Below are 23,490 nucleotides of genomic sequence, written 5' to 3' on the forward strand. Positions count from 1 at the left end.
GCTCCTGGGTTCCAATTCGATATGTGTAGCAGCGCCACCACCTGCCACATATAATACAGGCATCGTGTGTGGTAGAGGGGCCTAGAAGCACAGCGGGTACCAGACACAGTAGCTGCCTCCTCATCCCCTATAGCTAAGCTAATTTCTGGAATTTATGAGTGTAGCAAGTCACTTGGGAAAATAGGTAGCACACTAAAAACTGCAACTGACCCTGTCGGTTCCTGTACAGACTAGAAATCCTGACCCCGCAGTCCCTAGTGGTTCCTTCATGAGTTGAGATATCCCCAACCACAGACTAAATAATGGCAACTTGGACCTATCCTGCCTGAAAGGCCGTAAAGCACTTAATGTTCCTCCTAAAGAATCAGAGGGCAGAGCAGAGTGTAAATTACCTACAGAAGGGAAAGTGTGCTGAAAAAGAAAGAGATCCCAGAGTGAGTAAAACAAACCATGAAATACAAAATAAAGGATTAAGTAAGTACTGTTAGAGAATATGTTGCCTAGTTCCTAAAAAGAAACAGTAGATAGGTGTAGGCTAAAGAACATTAAACAGCAGAGAGATAAACCCTAGCTGGTCTTTCACTGACTGACTTAAACTACAGCAGTATAGCTGAACATCCAAATGAGACTATCAGCAGCAGGAAATACCAGCAGGGGGAAAGTATATAAAGCCGCACCCGAAAGGTGATAGGGAAGACAAATGAGTAAATGAAAACACCTGTTACCCTAACCAAAACTAAACACCCGGAGTAAAGGTGTATATGCTGTGGCTCAGTGTACAGAGAAGCCGACCACGAAGCACAGGCCCATTGGATACAGGTGAATATGCGCTTCTCATGCAAAGTAGTTCATGTCTTATAGTTTTGAAACATTTTTTTTTTTTTTTTTCAGAAATTTAACAATGACTGGTGGATAGGTCGGCTGGTAAAAGAAGGCTGTGAAATAGGATTTATCCCTAGTCCAGTAAAGCTGGAAAACATGAGGCTTCAGCATGAACAAAAGGCAAAACAGGGAAAATTCTACACAAGGTATCAAAATGGTCTCTATGGACAGTTTATATCCTTTATAGCTAGTGGAACTACTCCCCTAACCCTTCCACCATGGAGGACCACAAGCATACACTGATGTGTACGGTATCATGTCATTCTTCAAATGATAGCTACTGATTGGACTCAGATGATAGCTGCTTAGAATCACATGATAGCTGCTGATTGGAATCAGATGATAGCTGCTGATTTGACTCAGATGATAGCTGCTGATTGGAAATGGATGATAGCTGCTGATTGGACTCAGATGATAGCTGCTGATTGGACTCAGATGATAGCTGCTGATTAAAAATGGATGATAGCTGCTGATTGGACTCAGATGATAGCTGCTGATTGGACTCAGATGATAGCTGCTGATTGGACTCATATGATAGCTGCTGATTGGACTCAGATGATAGCTGCTTAGAATCAGATGATGGCTGCTGATTGGAATCAGATGATAGCTGCTGATTGGACTCAGATGATTTCTTCTGATGGGAATCAGATGATAGCTGCTGATTGGACTCAGATGATAGCTGCTTAGAATCAGATGATGGCTGCTGATTGGAATCAGATGATAGCTGCTGATTGGACTCAGATGATAGCTCCTGATTGGAATTGGATGATAGCTGCTGATTGGAATTGGATGATAGCTGCTGATTGGAATAGGATGATAGCTGCTGATTGGAATTGGATGATAGCTGCTGATTGGACTCAGATGATAGCTGCTGCTTAGAATCAGATGATGGCTGCTGATTGGAATCAGATGATAGCTGCTGATTGGACTCAGATGATTTCTTCTGATGGGAATCAGATGATAGCTGCTGATTGGACTCAGATGATAGCTGCTGCTTAGAATCAGATGATGGCTGCTGATTGGAATCAGATGATAGCTGCTGATTGGACTCAGATGATTTCTTCTGATGGGAATCAGATGATAGCTGCTGATTGGACTCAGATGATAGCTGCTGATTGGAATTGGATGATAGCTGCTGATTGGAATAGGATGATAGCTGCTGATTGGAATTGGATGATAGCTGCTGATTGGACTCAGATGATAGCTGCTGCTTAGAATCAGATGATGGCTGCTGATTGGAATCAGATGATAGCTGCTGATTGGACTCAGATGATTTCTTCTGATGGGAATCAGATGATAGCTGCTGATTGGACTCAGATGATAGCTGCTGATTGGAATTGGATGATAGCTGCTGATTGGAATTGGATGATAGCTGCTGATTGGAATTGGGTGATAGCTGCTGATTGGACTCATGATAGCTATTGATTGGACTCTGATGATAGCTGCTGATTGGAATTGGATGATAGCTACTGATTGGAATCGGATGATAGCTGCTGATTGGAATCAGATGATAGATGCTGATTGCAAGATTCCCAGCAATGGCGCAGGCTCTTATAGTTGTACAGCCTTGAATTTCCTTGGCCCTCCACCCAAAGACTAATGACCTTATGGCTACTGTATTAAATGATTTTATGTGACCATGGTGGGCACGGTGTGGTTTTCAGGGATGGAAGATTCACAAGGTTATCTTTCCTTTAGAAACATAAATGTGTTATATCATGCTGGTTGATTGTTAGATCATCAGCACAACCTGTTACCTTTAGTTGTATACCTTTTGGGGACTTTTTTTCGATTAGACACTATACATAGCTGCCATGTCATATAGCCATGTATTATATTTGTTATAGTTGCTTTTCTTGGGCCTATGTATATTTTTCTTGGCGTAGCGGACATTTCTTACTCTTATAGGCAGCCTGTACATTTTGATTTGCTAAGTAAATAATATTTTTTTATGAAATTATTTTTTTTTTCCCATAAATAAATGTCTTCATGTTGTAGGAAAGTTCAGAGACCCCTGTTAGGATCAGATTATTTTTGGATGCTTTGATATTTGGGCTTTGGCAGGGGCAGATAGTTTCATTCATATACGAGAGACCACAAAGCTTTATGTGATCTTGCAGGAACTAATCTCTGCTCTGTGGGGGCACAATATAAAAACTCCAAGAATGTTGTGTACTTCATGTGTTATAAGGGGGGGGGTGACAAATATTTAATTTTACCATTTCATTAGTGCCTAGATTATATATGTACAAATGTAGATTACGAGAAATGACCTAATTCTATCTGTGTTTCTGTGTAATAGTAAAACCGGGGCAAATTCTTCTTCCAGTTTGGGTGATGTGGTACCTAGCTCTAGAAGATCGACTCCACCATCATCTGGTAAGCTGGTCTCATTAACGATGCCCCAATTTGTCTAACCTGGATTTTTTTTTTTTTTTTAAAGTTCCTAATTCCTAATTTAGTTGGTTGTCCTGGGGATATAAAATATTTCTAAGTGTTGTCAGAGAAGAATAAAAAAGAAGTAATACTCACCCTCACTGATACCCAGCAGCTCTCGGTCCCTGGGGGTCCTTGGTCTCATCTTGACACACTAGAAGTGGATAGAAGTGCCCACTCTGCCAATCACTGCCCACGAAACTGCCAAAAAATACAATTTGCCAAATTTTCTCAAGTTTGGCTAGAAAATTTGACTTGTATCCAGTTTATTCAATGCCTCATTTGCAGTATAAAAAAGGTGCATTGAGGGAATCATCGACGAAGAGGAGACCGGAGCGGTTTCCTTAGGAAGCCAGAGGAGGACTGGTGGGGAGATTGGGCGACAGGAAGAGGTGCGGGAAGAGATCCCATAAAAATCCATTTAGCTGGATTCGAATAAATCGAACACCCAAAAATTGAGATTTTCTAGAATCTTTAAATTTTGGAAAATTCTAAATTAATTTGATTAGTTTAGAATTGATTCGTTCATCCCCTAACAACCAGGAATTGGCTGTCAAGTGTTTTTGGTGGGTTGACCAGAATCGAGAAGCAGATCAGGGACTGGGAGCTTCTGGTTATTGGTAAAGGGCTGTACTATTTTTTTTTTTCCTCAATCTGAGCTTCTTCTTTTTTAAGTAATTTTTATCCCCCGGACAACCTTTTTAATGACAATACCCTAAATTTTTGGTCCTTGCTTAATGCTATTTATTTGGGTATTTGATTTTTGGCATTTTTGAACTTTTTGTTGGTTAATTTTTGGTATTTACTTCTGCTTTTCTAGGATTTATTATATTGACCTTTTAATGACACTTTTTTATTTTGTTTAATTGTGAAGCCCGATGTATTTGTATGTAGATTTTTGACCATTAATTATTTATGGGCATCTAAACCCGGGAAATTTCTTTGGGCATTGTAATATGCATTACGTATTTGATTACATTAATAGTAATAATATTAGTAGCACCTGGCAGACACAGAAAAGAACAATATATGGGCCCTAAGCAGCCCAAAAGCTGCTAAAAATGCTAAATTGCATTAGTGATATATAGTAATAACCCAAAAATAATAATGTTGAACTTTATCAAAATCTCACAGTCTACAATTGTAATACCTAAAGTTGATGTATTTTACCCCATACACTATGCATGGCTCCAGACATGCACTCTCCTGTTTTTTCCTTTTGAACCCTCTACTACTCTATACAGAGGGAAGACAAGAGCCTGGGGCCACAAAATGGGCACCCGAGAGTCTGACATTTTCTAAAATCCATCTATTTTTAATCAAGTAGTGTTATTTTCTCCCTATAAGCTTGGCATTGATCTCAGTGTTAGCTGAGTTAAAGCCCACACCCTCCTCAGACCACGCCCCCGCACACCACACCCCCATAGACCACACCCCTGAGGACCATTTCTTCTCAGCCATAGTCTGTAGATTGTAAAACTGAGTTTTCATTCGTTTAGTTTGAGATTTACATTCATTACCAGCAATTAGCACAGTGAAATACGGTAGTTTTTCAACTTGAAGATGTAAACGACTGAAAAAAAAGTAGTTTGACTTGATAGATTCATGTCCTATTATTATTTTATCGATCTAATTTAATTAATATTCCAGTTTTGGCATATAGTTTAAACAAAACATTCATTAGATGTTTCTAGACTCTGTAAATATAAATATGTATGTTCTGGTCGTTGACATTGCCCATAAAGTCTGGCATAAAGGTGCATATGTGCATGAAAATCACTGTACAGATTGTGTCTATATGGAAGCTTATACATGTAAATGAAAAGTGTCAACAAGAAAAATCCTTTAATTGGGATTTGCAGGAGTCAGACATTGATTATCTCTCCTTAAAGGGAAATTCTCAGCAGGTTTTTGCTATGTAATCTGGGAGCAGGATAATGTAGGGGCAGAGAGCCGGATTCCAGCAATGTGTCACTTACTGGACTGCTTGGTACAGTTTATCCTTTTTATCTGCAGTGCTTAGAATGCTGAGCTGTGTATAGCCCCGCCCACACCACTGATTGGCTGCTTACTGTGAACACTGTCAGCAAACTGCCAATCATTGGTTGGGGCGGGGTTACAGTAAAGCTGGACTGCCTGGCACGTGACATCTAGTCCTGCGGTGGTAATCTGCTGATAAAATACTGATTGAATTGTAACTACAGCAAGCTACTGAACAAGTGGCACATCCCTAGAATCAGCATCTCTGTCCCTGCAAAAATCTGCTTACAGATTTGATTTAAATCTTTATTGACCACACTGAGAGTTATGAGCTATACATAAGATAGATTATAACTCGCTGATTAGTTGGGGGTCCGCTGTCTGGTACCCCACTCATACCAAGACTTAGAATGGAGTGCACATTTCCGCTTTGTTTATTTTCTATGAATCTGTGGAGGAGGCCACTTTATGGCATTTCAGAATCATATCCTCATGGGAACATGGGGTGCCAACACCCGGACCTCGACGATCGGTAGAATGACCACAAGAACAGCGCCATACATAAGAGTGTGGCCGTCCTGGGTACTACAGTCCAAAAAACATATGTGTCTGTGCTGTAGTCCCCCAACCCCACCTTTCTGCTGTTCAGTGTTGGTCCTAAGGATTGGACTACCCCCGATTCGGTTAAGAAAATCAAAGTTTGGCTCCAACAAATCCCCCGTAGTAACCTTATTGTCTTTTGCTCGTGTGCCTTGATTTGAGCCTTCCTTCCCAGATGATATTATGTGTGACTGCATTTTTCTTCTCCATCTGATAACCATACGTAATTTGTCTGTATGTAGCTATAGACTTAGATGCCAGTGGCTTAGAGGCAGAAGAGATTGAAATTCCAGCAAATCATCGCTCCCCTAAACCCAGTGTAAACAGTTTAACATCACCCCACATGAAAGAGAAAAGAATGCCTTTTTTTAAGAAGGTAACCGCCAGCTCGGGCCGGACGCGCACCATCTGTACGGCTGCCACGCGCCACATTTCAAGTCTTGTTTAACGTCTTTGTCTCTCGAGATGTCAGTAACACGCATGCCTTGTTGTTCTCTGTTTCCTTTTCATGCTGCTTGTAGCTAAACAGAAGCAAAAATCGGTAAGTTTACATAGACATAGAGTTTACGAAGCAGAAGGATCCATACCTGCACCCCGACAGTGCCAAAAGATCGAAAGAGTAGCCGTTAGTCTAGGGTGGATTGGGTTAGTATCAAATATTCTTGATGGTCTAGGTTGGCCACTTTTGGGGACAATTTTATTTAATGTATTTTTTTTTTAACTTTAATTCATGTATTTGGGGCTAAAAATCATTTTTGCAATTAGGTTTCATTAGAAAATGTGCTTTTATTTTAGCTTTTATATGAACTTTGATGTGACCGGAGCTCAAAAAAAGACAAAACCTCTACAATCTCTCCTATAAAATTGTCAGAATGAGCTCACTGATGGATCCTTAGTTAACTCATTCTGCAGCCACAAAGGTTATAGAAGACGAACATTGCACATTTGTTTATGAAATACGATTCTAAAACACAAATGTGCACTGTGTTTGCCTTCTAGAACCTTTGTGTTGATCTGGCTGCAGAATGAGATAACTAAGGATCCGTCAGTGAACTCGTTCTGACAGTGGAGGTTTTTGTCTTTTTTTTCAGCTCTGGTCACGTCAAAATTCAATGTGCAGGGCAAACAAAGAGCCTGTAAAATTAAAAAAACAAAAACACATTTTTTCAAATAAAATATACAGTAATTGAAAAAATGACTTTTAGCTTCAAATATATATTTTAAATAAAATGAAAAGCCCTCAAAGGTGGACAAATCTGATATAATAGTCTTGTTGGATTAGGGTGGTGAAGGGGTTAATGACGGTGGTCTGGTTTATAAAAACATACCTAAAATTTAATTTCATTATTAATTAGTTAGGTCCAGAATTCTTAATTTGATTTGTACTAAGATTGTGAGTTATCATTTATCGGTAACTTTTTTGACGGCTTGGACCCCCAAATAATGGGATATGTGATTGCTGGGCCTCTGACGGCTTGGACCTTTACTTATTGCGAGCACAGGGCCCAAAAGTCTTCTGTGTTAATGGATCGGTAGTGAGCATGTGCGACCGCGGCTCCATTAACTGGCTAAAGGAGTGATGGTCGCCCATGCTCACTGCTGCTACATTCACATAGGTGAGTTTAGGCCTCCTTTCCCTGTTCTTGGGTTCAGTGGGGTCTCGACAGCATGATCCCCCCCCAGCCTTCATATATTTATCATTTATCTTGTGGTGGAAACCAGTATGGAGCAACAGTTGATAGAGTTCTGCCCACCGCTGTTAAGACTAGAGGGGACTATCCTAAACATATTAATGACCTAGCTATAGGATAGATCGCTGAGGGTCCAAAATACAGCAACCCAACAATCAGCTCTTTGCTGTTTCCGAGGCTGGATTCACACTACTCAATAACACCTGAGTTTTAGTACTCAAGAATGGAGCTGTGCTCTTCTTATTGATAAGGCATTAATAAGTCCAGGACAACCCCTTTAAAATGCTGAATCAGTAGACAGTCAGCTCCTCCTAATAGTAGAAAAATTATATATACGTTGTTAATATCAAATTATTAAATAGATTAATTAGTTTGACGGCATGAAAATAAACAAGTTTGCAATTGACTTGCCTTTTCTATTTGCTGTCATTCTCCTGAAATGAGAGCTTTTATCTTTCATAGTTTACAGCTTGTTTCCATGGAGCTTGATGGCCGCTAGTAACAGCCCATACCCTGGCTCAGAGTAGGCAGTAGTTACATGCCAGGAGAGGGGTTAACTCCTAACATACCAGTCAGCTCTCTCCAGCCCATTGATTTCTATACATAATTTAGATACTCACCTCCCTCTAAGCTCCTGACAAGCTGCTGTTATAAATCTTGCAAAATCATCAGTCCCCACCGTTGTCTGTTTTCAGATCAGGTCTTCTAATCATGGCTCTCACTTTCCTGAGCCGTGTGTTTGTTCAAATCCCCTATTATCTCTCTATGTAAATTAGTTATAAAAGTGTAGAATACTGACCACTGATAACTGAATGTATTGCAGCAGAACTTTATAGTGCTGAGCTTTATAGTACTACTGTTCATCAGGGTGGTCTCTCAAGGAGGAGAAACCGTCCTACCAGAAGCCGGGAAGTGAGAAGACTGTAAGGGGACGGCCCAGCTCTGAGCTGCTTAAAAGACACCTTGAGAGTATAAAACCTCTCCAAATACATCTGCATATACAGTAGTAGATTAATCATCCATTCTATATACACATACAACCCCCCCCCCCCCAATAATTAAAACAATAGAAAGTGAGGTGAGGTCTTTTAGAATGATTTTCAGTCTTTACAGTTGGCTTTTGTTGCTTTATGTGCTTTCTATACATTTTCTGCTGATGTCTCCTGTCTGTCTCACGTTCATTGTTGTATAATGTAACAATACTAAAAGTGTGAAAAATATCAATGAAAATGTGAAAAATGACTTGTGCAAAGTTTCTAACACTTTTCAATCATTCTAACACTGCGTTTTCTGTATTAACTATCGGATTGTAATATCTTGTGGATGCTTTATTGAAGTAGAATACACGCAGTGTACTGTTATAAATGATTTCTACTGGATATGTCTATAAATAATGCACATAAAAAGTTGTCCGACTTTGTAAATACATCACATTACTTGTCTAGCACTACTCTGTATTATACTCCGGAGCTGGATTCAAAATTCTACAGGTTATCACAGAAATAGTCAAAAACGATTGCCCAACAGTAGATGTTGTAGGAAAGCAATGGCAGTCTTGCTGGAATTTAAAATGTCTGATCCCTTGTTTCTCACAGAAATAAGTCTCCACTAGAGTGTCTGAACGTGGTTTACCCCCCTCTCCCCATATATTATCCATTAAAGCCATATAGAGGTGTTATTATGACTGATAACACCTCTATACACAGCTGTTAACACAGGATTCACTAATCACAATAGGTGATGTCACAGCTCACCTCCTCCTCCTGTACAATGACTGATAACACCTCTATATACAGTAGATAACACAGGATCCATCATTCACAATAGGTGATGTCACAGCTCACCTCCTCTTCCTCCTGTACAATGACTGATAACCCCTCTATATACAGTAGATAACACAGGATCCACCATTCACAATAGGTGATGTCACAGCTCACCTCCTCCTCCTGTACAATGACTGATAACACCTCTATATACAGTAGATGACACAGGATCCACCATTCACAATAGGTGATATCACAGCTCACCTCCTCCTCCTGTACAATGACTGATAACACCTCTATATACAGTAGATAACACAGTATCCGCCATTCACAATAGGTGATGTCACAGCTCACCTCCTCCTCCTGTACAATGACTGATAACACCTCTATATACAGTAGATAACACAGGATCCACCATTCACAATAGGTAATATCACAGCTCACCTCCTCCTCCTGTACAATGACTGATAACACCTCTATATACAGTAGATGACACAGGATCCACCATTCACAATAGGTGATATCACAGCTCACCTCCTCCTCCTGTACAATGACTGATAACACCTCTATATACAGTAGATAACACAGTATCCGCCATTCACAATAGGTGATGTCACAGCTCACCTCCTCCTCCTCCTGTACAATGACTGATAACACCTCTATATACAGTAGATAACACAGGATCCACCATTCACAATAGGTGATATCACAGCTCACCTCCTCCTCCTGTACAATGACTGATAACACCTCTATATACAGTAGATAACACAGGATCCACCATTCACAATAGGTGATATCACAGCTCACCTCCTCCTCCTGTACAATGACTGATAACACCTCTATATACAGTAGATAACACAGGATCCGCCATTCACAATAGGTGATGTCACAGCTCACCTCCTCCTCCTGTACAATGATTGATGACACCTCTATATACAGTAGATAACACAGGATCCACCATTCACAATAGGTGATGTCACAGCTCACCTCCTCCTGTACAATGACTGATAACACCTCTATATACAGCTGTTAACACAGGATTCACTAATCACAATAGGCGATGTCACAGCTCACCTTCTCCCTCTCCCTTCATAATCACCCTTGCACACGCTCATTAGATGTTTCAATACAAACGATAGAGTTAGAGTCTGTTCCTTGTGGCTAATGCATACGTATTGTTTCCTGAACTAACAGAAAGTTAGAGTCTAAAAAAAGACCCAGAATAAAAATGTCTTTTTATATTAATACAGATTGTTATATGGAAAAAAAATTGGAATAATAATAAATGTAACATAAGAACCTGAATTAAACAATAGCTCCCTTTAAATCCCTTTACATCAACATCTTTTCTAAAATCTTAATCAACAGTTTATAATTACTGTAGATATTAGTTCATTCATTAATCAAAGTGTTTGTACCAAAGTATTAACTGATCCCTTATCGATATAATAAGCGATAATTCATTCATCGCTGGACGTCCGACACTGGGTCTCTCACAGATCCCGAAAACCAAGGCTCTGAAGAACCTCATCTGAAAGGAGTGGAAATCCACTAGGCACAACTCCACATCATTCATTCTCTATTGGACTGGTAGAGATAGTAGCTAGAGATAGATGAATGAGTGTGCTCAGATAAGGTGTTTTCTGAGCATGCTCGGATGATAAGCGATTGTCTTCAGTATGCGCAAAAAATTTCTTTAAGTCCTGCATGTCTTGTGGCTGTTTGACAGCTGCAACACTTGCAGGGATTGACTGTTTATTCAGTAATCCCTGCATTTGTTGCGACTGTCTAACAGCCACGAAACCTGCAGCCGCAGAGATTCGAACATATTTTTCAAGCACGCCAAAGATACTCAGTTAGCACGTGAGCATGCTCCAATAACACCTTATCCCAGCACGTTCGCTCATCGCTAATTGCTAAGTACTATATTTGCCATTTCCAGAAGTCCAATAGAGAATGAATGGAGCGTAGATATGCTTAATCGATTCACCATTTCATTCACAGGTGACTCCATAAAGCGCCATTCTCAGGATCAGCAGGGTTACCAGTGGTCGGACCACCATTTGGTCCATAAGTTATTCATTTAGGACAAAGCTTGAAATTAATTGATTTATAGCGCGTTCTTAGAGGGGTTGTTCAGATTCTTTAAAGAAAGGCAGGGTTTGAAACGGATTTTAGTCTGGACATTTCCCATATCTCTTTCTGCACCATGTGCATGACTCCAGTTAGATGAATGGGACAGATGCATGCAGACATTTCTGCAACAAAATCTTACACTCTTAGGCCGGAGTCACACCTAACGTATAAAAATACGGTCCGTTTTTTTAAGGCAGAGATACGCAGAAAAGTTCATGAACAGTGATCCGTATGTCATCCGTATTTTCTCCAAAAAATATCCGTGTAACATCCGAGATTTCCTCGCCGGCACAGAGCCAGTACAGACCAAAAGTTTGGACACACCTTCTTATTAAAAGATTTTTCTGTATTCTCTTGACTGAAAATTGTACATTCACACTGAAGGCATCAAAACTATGAATTAACACATGTGGAATTATATACTTAACAAAAAAGTGTGAAACAACTGAAATGATGTCTTATATTCTAGGTTCTTCAAAGTAGCCACCTTTTGCTTTGATGACTGCTTTGCACACTCTTGGCATTCTCTTGATGAGCTTCAAGAGGTAGTCACCGGGAATGGTCTTCCAACAATCTTGAAGGAATTCCCAGAGATGCTTAGCACTTGTTGGCCCTTTTGCCTTCACTCTGCGGTCCAGCTCACCCCAACCATCTCGATTGGGTTCAGGTCTGGTGACTGTGGAGGCCAGGTCATCTGGCGTAGCACCCCACCACTCTCCTTCTTGGTCAAATAGCCCTTACACAGCCTGGAGGTGTGTTTGGGGTCATTGTCCTGTTAAAAAATAAATGATGGTCCAACTAAACGCAAACCGGATGGAATAGCATGCCGCTGCAAGATGCTGTGGTAGCCATGCTGGTTCAGTATGCCTTCAATTTTGAATTAATCCCCAACAGTGTCACCAGCAAAGCACTCCCACACCATCACACCTCCTCCTCCATGCTTCACGATGGGAACCAGGCATGTAGAGTCCATCCGTTCACCTTTTCTGCGTCGCACAAAGACACAGTGGTTGTAACCAAAGATCTCAAATTTGGACTCGTCAGACCAAAGCACAGATTTCCACTGGTCTAATGTCCATTCCTTGTGTTCTTTAGCCCAAACAAGTCTCTTCTGCTTGTTGCCTGTCCTTAGCAGTGGTTTCCTAGCAGCTATTTTACCATGAAGGCCTGCTGCACAAAGTCTCCTCTTAACAGTTGTAGAGATGTGTCTGCTGCTATAACTCTGTGTGGCATTGACCTGGTCTCTAATCTGAGCTGCTGTTAACCTGCGATTTCTGAGGCTGGTGACTAGGATAAGCTTATCCTCAGAAGCAGAGGTGACTCTTGATCTTCCTTTCCTGGGGCGGTCCTCATGTGAGCCAGTTTCTTTGTATCGCTTGATGGTTTTTGCCACTGCACTTGGGGACACTTTCAAAGTTTTCCCAATTTTTCAGACTGACTGACCTTCATTTCTTAAAGTAATGATGGCCACTCGTTTTTCTTTACTTACGGTAACGGCTTTTTTCTTGCCATAATACAAATTCTAACAGTCTATTCAGTAGGACTATCAGCTGTGTATCCACCAGACTTCTGCACAACACAACTGATGGTCCCAACCCCATTTATAAGGCAAGAAATCACACTTATTAAACCTGACAGGGCACACCTGTGAAGTGAAAACCATTCTCGGGGATTACCTCTTGAACCTCATCAAGAGAATGTCAAGAGTGTGCAAAGCAGTCATCAAAGCAAAAGGTGGCTACTTTGAAGAACCTAGAATATAAGACATAATTTCAGTTGTTTCACACTTTTTTGTTAAGTATATAATTCCACATGTGTTAATTCATAGTTTTGATGCCTTTGGTGTGAATTTACAATTTTCATAGTCATGAAAATACAGAAAAATCTTTAAATGAGAAGGTGTGTCCAAACTTTTGGTCTGTACTGTATATATATCTGTCAGTGAGACACATATATATTTATATATTTATATTTAATACAGAGCTAGATAGCAGAAAAGCCGGTAATTCAATTCTTGGATTTTGTTAAATCACTACCGAACCCGACAGGATATGAGACATGGTTTACACACAGGAAACCATTTCATATCCCTTATATTTTTATATGTCCTTCACTAATAATGTTAGTAGAGTGTGTGTGTAAAATTTGGGAGCTGTAGGTGGTATAATAAAGGGTTAATTCACGGACAAAACTGGCAGGGGTTTCCGTGCAATTTTCTCCGCCAGAGTGGGAAAGCCAGTGACTGTGGGCAGATATTAATAGCCTAGAGAGGGACAATGGTTATTGGCCATGCCGGCTAAAAACATCTGCCCCCAGCCACCCCAGAAAAGGCACATCTGTAAGATGCGCCAATTCTGGCACTTAGCCTCTCTCTTCCCACTGCCCTGTGGCATTGGCGTATGGGGTAATGAAGGGTTAATGTGACCTTGCTATTGTAAGGTGACATTAAGCCTGGTTAATAATGGAGAGGTGTCAATAAGACACCTATCCATTATTAATCCAATAGTCTGAAAGAGTTAAATAAACACACATTAAGAAGAAGAACGAGGGCTTCACTTTGGATTGAGCATATAATAAAGATATTAAAACCCTGCGTGTTTCTTTCTTTCATTAAAATACTTTATTCTTAATGTGTGTGTGTTTATTTAACCCTTTCAGACTATTGGATTAATAATGGATAAGTGTCTTATTGACACCTCTCCATTATTAACCAGGCTTAATGTCACCTTACAATAGCAAGGTGACATTAACGCCTTATTACCCCATATGAGAAATGCCACAGGGCAGTGGGAAGAGAGAGGCTAAGGGCCAGAATAGGTGCATCTTACAGATATGCCTTTTCTGGGGTGGCTGGGGGCAGATGTTTTTAGCCAGGGGGGGCCAATAACCATGGTCCCTGTCTAGGCTATTAATATCTGCCCTCAGTCACCAGCTTTCCCTCTCTGGCGGAGAAAATTGCGCGGGAGCCCACGCCATTTTTTTCCGTAAATTAACCCTTTATTATAACAGCTAGAGCCCCCAAATTTTGCACACACACTCTACTAACATTATTAGTGAAGGACATATAAAAATCTAACGGATATGAAATGGTTTCCTGTGTGTAAACCATGTCTCATATCCTGTCGGGTTCGGTAGTGAGTTAGCAAAAGCCGGCAATTGAATTACCGGCTTTTCTGCTATCTATCGCTGTATGAAATATAAACATATATATATGTGTCTCACTGACATATATATATATATATACCTATACTATGTGTAGACATTTATTTGATCTATTCTATTCTAACCTGTCAGTGTGAATTGCCGGCTTTTCTATAGGACACCGCTGCGTATTTCTCGCAAGTCACATGTGTGGTCTGTGTGTAATCTGTATTTTTCTCGCCCCCTTAAACTTGCATTGGTGGATTTTTCTCAGAATACGCTGACAATCACAGCATGCTGCGATTTTCTCAGCCCGTAAAATACGGCTGAGAAATATACGGCTGATGGGAGCTGCCCCATAGAGAAACATTGGTCCGAGTGTAATGCGTTGTTTTTGCGCCTCTCACTCTTCCATATTTCTCTCTAGTGTGACGCCGGCCAAAGACTACATTCCCGATGAGTTTTTTCGATGAGTTTTGGATATTGCACCATTTCTGCGTCCGTTAAGAATAATCGGTTACTTGCATTTTTTCGATCATAATCAGCATCAAAAACTCATCGTGAGAACTTAACCCTACGGTCAGGAATGAAGAAAACAAATTGGATTTTCTACCTTTTATTTCAAGCCTTCAGGATTATCAGATGATGGTAGAAAATTATATACATGTAGGTGGAACTAAGATAAATCAACATAAAATAAGATAAGACATAACATAAACATCAGAGGAGTCTGGTAATTGGTTATATCATCTCATTGTTTTTTATTTTGCTTATCTGGATGCTTGGAAACATTTGAACAGATTAGACGCCAGATTACTGGAATTAATATTCTCCTCTTATTTTAAACTTGTGTTCTTGTTGCCCTTATTTCCGTTTTTGCACAGACAGAGCACATTCCTCCTTATGATGTAGTGCCTTCTATGAGACCCGTAGTCCTAGTGGGGCCTTCTTTAAAAGGATACGAGGTAAGAAAGGAAAAATAGATCAAAGTAGAAAATAGCATGATGTGAGATACTACTTTTTAAAAATGTGTCGGTACCCCTGAAACTCTTCCAGAAAATGGAGTATTTCTCCCAGAAAATTATCACAATTACACGTTTATTTCCTTTGTGTGTATTGGAACAACAGAAAAAAAGAGAAAAAAGGCAAATTGGACATAATTTCTCACAAAACCCCAAAAATGGGTCGGACAAAATTGTTGGCACCCTCAACTTAATATTTGGTTGCACACCCTTTGGAATAAATAACTGCAATCAATCGACTCTTATAACCATCAACAAGCTTCTTACACCTCTCAACTGGAATTTTGGACCAATCTTCTTTTGCAAACTGCTCCAGGTCTCTCATATTTGAAGGCGCCTTCTCCCAAGAACAATTTTAGGCTCTTTCCACTTTTCATCAATGGTATTTAGATCTTCTGCTCATTGCTGCCACTTCAAAACTCTCCAGCGCTTTGTTTCCATCCATTTTTGGGTGCTCGTTAAAGTATGTTTAGGGTCATTGTCCTGATGGAAGACTCATGACCTAGGATGCCAACCCAGCTTTCTGACGCGGGGCACTACATTGCGATCCTGATGCATCAAAACAACCCCAAAACCTCTTTGAACCTCCACCATATTTGACTGTAGGTACTGTGTTCTCTTCTTTGTATGCCTCATTCTGTTTTCAGTAAACAGTAGAATGATGTGCTTTACCAAAAAGCTCTATCTTGTTGTCATCTGTTCAAACAACGCTTCTTTGGCTTACTCATGTACATTTTGACAAACTGCAGCTAAGCTTTTTTTGTCTCCTGCCAGAGTTTCATTTCATTCATATATTGACGGATAGTTCACACTGACACTGATGCACCCTGAGCCTGCAGGACAGCTTGAATTTCTTTGGAACTTGATTGGGGCTGCTTATCCACCACCTGGACTATCCTACGTTGCAACCTTTCATCAGTTTTTCTTTGCCGTCCACATTCAGGGAGATTATCTACAGTGCCATGGGTTGTAAACCTCTTGATTATTTTGCGCTCCATGGTCAAAGGAACATAAAGATCTCTTTTTGGTGTTGTTCTACACACAAAGGAAATAAACATGTGTATAACAAAACGTGTAATTGCAATAATTTTCTGGAAGAAGTACGGTACTTCATTTTCTGGAACAATTTCAAGGGGGCCATCACTTTCAGCCATGACTGTATGTACCAACAGTGAATAAACAAAATGCAGAAATGTATACCAGTGATTGGGCCCATTCATTTTGTAAAATGGTTGGCCTCTATTCTAGCTGTACTACCCTGACTGTGTCCCTGGGTGTACTAACATATATTTTTTTAACTTCTAGGTGACAGATATGATGCAGAAAGCATTATTTGACTTTCTAAAACACAGATTTGAAGGAAGGTAAGTTGTAGAATGCCGGGTGGTACTGCAGATTAGATCTATTCAAGTGAATAAAGCTGAGCTGCAGTACCAGACAGAGACTATAAACAATGGTGGCGCTGTTCCTGGATAAAAGACATATGTTACTATGTTAATGCTTTATATATACTCTGTGGAAACTATGCAAAAGGAATGATGTATAAACCTTATATGTCACCCCCTCCAACAGCAAATAAGAGGTCTATGTCATGTATTGCTTCACTTAAGAGTTTCATAAGTCCATTATGAGATCTGGGTTCATCTGTCCACACAGAAAAATATAGGTTGGTCACAATAACTGTTATAATTTGTCAGATTTTTTCCGCTGGATAATTACATTCCCCTAGGATTTGGAATAGCAGCCATGCTTTCAGCCACTGCTGTATGGATCTGGACAATATCAAGTAGAAAATACTTGTCGGGCAGCCAGAAAGGAAAGCCTTCATCCGTAAAATGTATATTCATCTTTAAAAGGGTTCTCCGGACACCTAATTTAAAAAAAAAAAAAATCACTCGGAATTATGTAAAATACTAAAAGAAATAATTATCTTCTTTCACTTGCTGCAGCAGTGACCAAAAGATCACAGCTACAGATTATTATTATTATTATTATTATTATTTATTGTTATAGCGCCATTTATTCCATGGCGCTTTACATGTGAGGGGGGGTATACATAATAAAAACAAGTACAATAATCTTGAACAATACAAGTCATAAATGGTACAGTAGGAGAGAGGACCCTGCCCGCGAAGGCTCACAATCTACAAGGGATGGGTGAGAATACAGTAGGTGAGGATAGAGCTGGTCATGCAGCGGTTTGGTTGATCGGTGGATACTGCAGGTTGTAGGCTTGTCGGAAGAGGTGGGTCTTCAGATTCTTTTTGAAGGTTTCGATGGTGGGCGAGAGTCTGATGTGTTGTGGTAGAGGGTTCCAGAGTAGGGGTGATACGCGAGAGAAATCTTGTATACGATTGTGGGAAGAGGAGATAAGAGGGGAGTAGAGAAGGAGATCTTGTGAGGATCGGAGGTTGCGTGTAGGAAAGTACCGGGAGATGAGGTCACAGATGTAAGGAGGAGACAGGTTGTGGATGGCTTTGTACGTCATGGTTAGGGTTTTGTACTGGAGTCTCTGGGTAATGGGGAGCCAGTGAAGGGATTGACAGAGGGGAGAGGCCGGAGAATAGCGCGGGGACAGGTGGATTAGTCGGGCAGCAGAGTTTAGAATAGATTGGAGGGGTGCGAGAGTGTTTGAGGGGAGGCCACAGAGCAGGAGGTTGCAGTAGTCAAGGCGAGAGATGATGAGGGCATGGACTAGGGTTTTTGCAGATTCTTGGTTGAGGAATGAACGGATTCGTGCAATATTTTTGAGTTGAAGTCGGCAGGAAGTGGAAAGGGCTTGGATATGTGGTTTGAAGGAGAGATCAGCGTCAAGGATAACCCCGAGGCAGCGAGCTTGTGGGACTGGGGAGATTGGGCAGCCATTTACTGTAATGGATAGGTTCGTTGGGGGGGTCACGTGAGATGGGGGAAAGATGATGAATTCTGTTTTGTCCATGTTAAGTTTCAGAAATCTAGCGGAGAAGAAGGATGAAATAGTGGACAGACATTGAGGGATTCTGGTTAGTAGGGAGGTGATATCTGGTCCAGAGATGTAGATCTGTGTGTCATCAGCATAGAGGTGATACTGAAAGCCATGAGATTCTATGAGCTGTCCCAGGCCAAAGGTGTAAATGGAGAAGAGCAGGGGCCCAAGGACTGAACCTTGTGGGACTCCGACAGATAGGGGGCGAGGTGAGGAGGTGGTGTGTGAGTGGGAGACGCTGAATGTCCGGTCTGTTAGGTATGATGAGATCCAGGATAGGGCCAAGTCTGTGATGCCAAGGGATGAGAGGGTCTGTAATAATAGGGAATGGTCCACTGTGTCAAAGGCAGCCGACAGGTCGAGGAGGAGGAGAACAGAGTAGTGTCGCTTGCTCTTGGCGGTTAAGAGGTCATTGGTGACCTTAGTTAGGGCAGTTTCAGTGGAATGGTGTGACCGGAAGCCAGATTGTAAGCGGTCAAAGAGGGAGCAAGAAGAGAGATGGGAGGACAGTTCAAGGTAGACGTGTTGTTCCAGTAGTTTGGAGGCATAGGGGAGAAGTGATATAGGGCGATAGCTAGATACAGAGGATGGGTCAAGAGAGGGCTTTTTGAGGATAGGTGTGATGGAGGCATGTTTAAAGCTTGAGGGGAAAACACCAGTTGTTAGTGATAAGTTGAAGAGATGGGTTAGGGTTGGGATGAAGATTGTGGTGAGGTTTGGGATGAGGTGGGATGGGAGCGGGTCAAGTGCACAGGTGGTGAGATGCGATCTTGAGAGTAGAGTGGCGAGTTGATCTTTTGTAATGGTGGAGTAGTTGGTTTTGGAGGTGGAGGGTAGGGAAGTTGGGAGGAAGGGCTCTGGGGCTTGTTGACCAAAACTGTCTCTGATGTTATCAATCTTCTGCTTGAAGAATGAGGCAAAGTCTTCAGCAGAGATAAGTGGGGAGGGAGGAGGTGCTGGGGGACGGAGGAGAGAATTGAAGGTGTTGAATAACTGTTTAGGGTTGTGAGACAGGGAGGATATGAGAGATGAGAAGTAGGTTTGTTTTGCTATGGCGAGTGCAGTCTTGAAAGTAGTGAGGGACTGTTTGAATGCGATTAAGTGGTCGTTGGAGTGGGATCTTTTCCATCTGCGCTCAGCAGCCCTGGAAGCTCGCCTCAGTTCTTTGGTCAGGCTGGTGTGCCAGGGCTGTCTGTTGATTTTGCGAGCTTTGGTATGTGTAAGTGGGGCAGCAGATTCCAAAGCTACAGCTATTGTGGTGTTATATAGAGCAGCAGCATCATCCGCATTGTGTAGGGAACTTATGTCTGTGAGAGGGAGGAGGGATTCAGAGAATGAATGTAGGTCAAGGTGTTTAAGATTTCTGCGAGGGTGTGAAAGTTTATGGGGTGGGGACTCTAGACATGGAGTGGAGAGAGATGAGAATGTGAGAAGGTTGTGGTCAGAGAGAGGAAGAGGTGAGTTATAGAGGTTAGATAGGGAGCAGAGGCGGGTGAAGATGAGGTCCAGTGTGTGACCATCTTTGTGAGTGGCTGCAGAAGACCATTGAGTGAGGCCGAAGGAGGAAGAGAGAGATAGAAGTTTAGTGGCAGCTGAGAGGGAAGTGTCAATGGGGATGTTGAAATCGCCCATGATGATAGTGGGGATGTCTGCAGAAAGGAAATGAAGTAGCCAGGTGGTGAAGTGGTCAAAGAAGATGGAGGCTGGCCCTGGGGGGCGGTAAATGACAGCCAGTTGGAGGTTGGAGGGGGAGTAGATGCGCACAGAGTGCACCTCAAAGGAAGGGAGGGTAACAGAGGGTGGCAGTGGGATTGGGGTGAAGGAGCAGTTATCTGACAGGAGAAAACCAACTCCTCCACCATGCTTGCTGCTGGGGCGGGGTGTGTGAGAAAGGTGGAAGCCACCGTAAGAGAGTGCAGCAGGAGAGGTTGTGTCAGAAGGGGTGAGCCAGGTTTCGGTGATGGCGAGGAAGGAAAGTTTGGTAGTAACAAAAAGATCATGGATGTAGGAAAGCTTGTTACAGACAGAGCGAGCATTCCACAGAGCTCCTGTTAGTGGGACTGGGGAAGCGGGGGCTGGGCGAATGGGTATAAGGTTAGAGAGGTTACGGAAGTTTGTGATGGAGCGTGGATGGGAGATAGAAATGACTGTGGGAATGTGGTGAGGAGGACCAGGATTTGGAGAGATATCACCAGCAGTGAGAAGGAGCAGAGATAGTGTTAGCAGGTGGGAGCAGGAGAGGGCATGAGGGGGCTGCCTGTGTTTTGAGACAGAGGATTGTATGTTAAGGAACAGTTCTGAGGAGGAGGTGAGATGGATGGGGAGGATTGAAGAGGAGATGAACAGTTCCTTACTTGGTGTGGGGATTGGGGGAGGTAGCAGAAAGTGAAAGATTATAGGGGTGAAAGTGAAAACAAACAGAAACATTGTTTATAGTCACTGGCCAGTTACCTTTAGTTCCCTTCAGGTTCAATTCAGGTTTTAATTCTAATGTAATCCACACTTTTAGAACACACTTCTAGAAAGCACACTGCAGACTGAAGTCTAGCAGACTTGTGCTATGCAATATATGGAAAACTAAGTGCGTTCAGTAGGGTTGAGCGAAACGGGTCGATCATTTTCAAAAGTCGCCGACTTTTGGCTAAGTCGGCGTCTCATGAAACCCGATCCGACCCCTGTGCTTGTCGGCCATGCGGTACGCGACTTTCGCGCCAAAGTCGCGTTTCAATGACGCGAAAAGCGCCATTTCTCAGCCAATGAAGGTGAACGCAGAGTGTGGGCAGCGTGATGACATAGATCCTGGTCCCCACCATCTTAGAGAAGGGCATTGCAGTGATTGGCTTGCTGTCTGCGGCGTCACAGGGGCTATAAAGGGGCGTTCCCGCCGACCGCCATCTTACTGCTGCTGATCTGAGCTTAGGGAGAGGTTGCTGCCGCTTCGTCAGAAGCAGGGAGAGCGTTAGGCAGGGTCCACTAACCACCAAACCGCTTGTGCTGTAGCGATTTCCACTGTCCAACACCACCTTCGGTGTGCAGGGACAGTGGAAGCTATTTTTTTTTTTTTTTCCTCAGCGCTGTAGCTCATTGGGCTGCCCTAGAAGGCTCCGTGATAGCTGTATTGCTGTGTGTACGCCACTGTGGAAACCAACTGCTTTTTTCAAAGCACATATCCTCTTGTTCCTTTCTGCACAGCTATCTTTTTTGTTTGTCCACACTTTTTATTTAATTTGTGCATCAGTCCACTCCTATTGCTGCCTGCCATACCTGGCTTAGATTACTGCAGGGAGATAGTAATTGTAGGACAGTCCCTGTTTTTTTTTTTTTTTTTTTTGTGGGAGATTAAGATTGGCATTTCTGCTACAGTGCCATCCCTGTGTGTGCCATCTCTCACTGAGTGGGCCATAGAAAGCCTATTTATTTTTTCCGTGATTTGTGTTCTAAATTCTACCTCAACACAAAAACACTACATCAATCAGTGGTAGAAAAATATTGGCCTCAGTCAGGGCTTGTGTGCCACTGCTGTGTGTGCTATCTCTCATTCAGTGGGCTATAGAAAGCCTATTTATTTATTTTTTTTTTTTTCTTATTATTTGGTTTCTAAAGTCTCCCTGAAAAAAAAAATAAAAATAAAAAAACAGTGGGAGAGTAATATTGCCCTTTCAGCTTGTGTGCCAGTCTTGACTCCTGGGTGTGCCACCTCTCTCTCATTCAGTGGGCCATAGAAAGGCTATTTATTTTTTTGGTTTTTTTAATATTATTTGGTTTCTAAAGTCTCCCTGAAAATAAAAGAAAAAAAACTTAAAAAAACAGTGGGAGAGTAATATTGCCCTTTCAGCTTGTGCGCCAGTCTTGACTCCTGGGTGTGCCACCTCTCTCTCTCTAATTGTGGGCCATAGAAAGCCTTTTTTTTTTTGTTTTTTTTTAATATTATTTGGTTTCTAAATTCTCCCTGAAAAAAAAAAAACATAAAAAAACAGTGGGAGAGTAATATTGCCCTTTCAGCTTGTGTGCCAGTCTTGACTCCTGGGTGTGCCACCTCTCTCTCTCATTCAGTGGGCCATAGAAAGCCTATTTTTTTGGGGGGGTTTTTTAATATTATTTGGTTTCTAAAGTCTCCCTGAAAAAAAAAAAAACATAAAAAAACAGTGGGAGAGTAATATTGCCCTTTCAGCTTGTGCGCCAGTCTTGACTCCTGGGTGTGCCACCTCTCTCTCTCTAATTGTGGGCCATAGAAAGCCTTTTTTTTTTTGGTTTTTTTAATATTATTTGGTTTCTAAAGTCTCCCTGAAAAAAAAAAAAACATAAAAAAACAGTGGGAGAGTAATATTGCCCTTTCAGCTTGTGTGCCAGTCTTGACTCCTGGGTGTGCCACCTCTCTCTCTCATTCAGTGGGCCATAGAAAGCCTATTTATTTTTTTGGGTTTTTTAATATTATTTGGTTTCTAAAGTCTCCCTGAAAAAAAAAAAACATAAAAAAACAGTGGGAGAGTAATATTGCCCTTTCAGCTTGTGTGCCAGTCTTGACTCCTGGGTGTGCCACCTCTCTCATTCAGTGGGCCATAGAAAGCCTATTTATTTTTTTTTTTAAATATTATTTGGTTTCTAAAGTCTCCCTGAAAAAAAAAAAAACATAAAAAAACAGTGGGAGAGTAATATTGCCCTTTCAGCTTGTGTGCCAGTCTTGACTCCTGGGTGTGCCACCTCTCTCTCTCATTCAGTGGGCCATAGAAAGCCTATTTTTTTTTTTTTTTTAAATATTATTTGGTTTCTAAAGTCTCCCTGAAAAAAAAAAAAAATAAATTAGGTGGGAGATTAATATTGACATTAGTGCTTGAGTGACAGTCCTGCGTGTGTGTCATCTCTGTGATTTTGTG

General features: G+C 41.6%; 1 protein-coding gene across 8 annotated transcripts in view; it reads left to right on the forward strand.

Annotated features, from left to right (window-relative positions):
* Nucleotides 1–23,490, forward strand: part of CACNB2 (calcium voltage-gated channel auxiliary subunit beta 2) — a 334,276-nt gene that overhangs the window by 279,392 nt on the left and 31,394 nt on the right. For 5 of the 8 annotated variants that reach the window (XM_077268311.1, XM_077268314.1, XM_077268312.1 and 2 more), the window contains 5 exons: nucleotides 892–1,028; nucleotides 3,185–3,261; nucleotides 6,141–6,274; nucleotides 15,514–15,594; nucleotides 16,957–17,015. In XM_077268311.1, coding sequence (XP_077124426.1) covers nucleotides 892–1,028; nucleotides 3,185–3,261; nucleotides 6,141–6,274; nucleotides 15,514–15,594; nucleotides 16,957–17,015 — 488 coding nt within the window. Of the gene's footprint in view, nucleotides 1–891; nucleotides 1,029–3,184; nucleotides 3,262–6,140; nucleotides 6,275–6,419; nucleotides 6,440–15,513; nucleotides 15,595–16,956; nucleotides 17,016–23,490 lie in introns of all 8 variants that reach the window. The other 3 variants (XM_077268315.1, XM_077268318.1, XM_077268317.1) reach the window with 1 other exon arrangement.

The sequence above is a fragment of the Ranitomeya variabilis genome, chromosome 6 (genome assembly GCF_051348905.1).
Source record: "Ranitomeya variabilis isolate aRanVar5 chromosome 6, aRanVar5.hap1, whole genome shotgun sequence".
Taxonomy (NCBI): Eukaryota; Metazoa; Chordata; class Amphibia; order Anura; family Dendrobatidae; genus Ranitomeya; species Ranitomeya variabilis.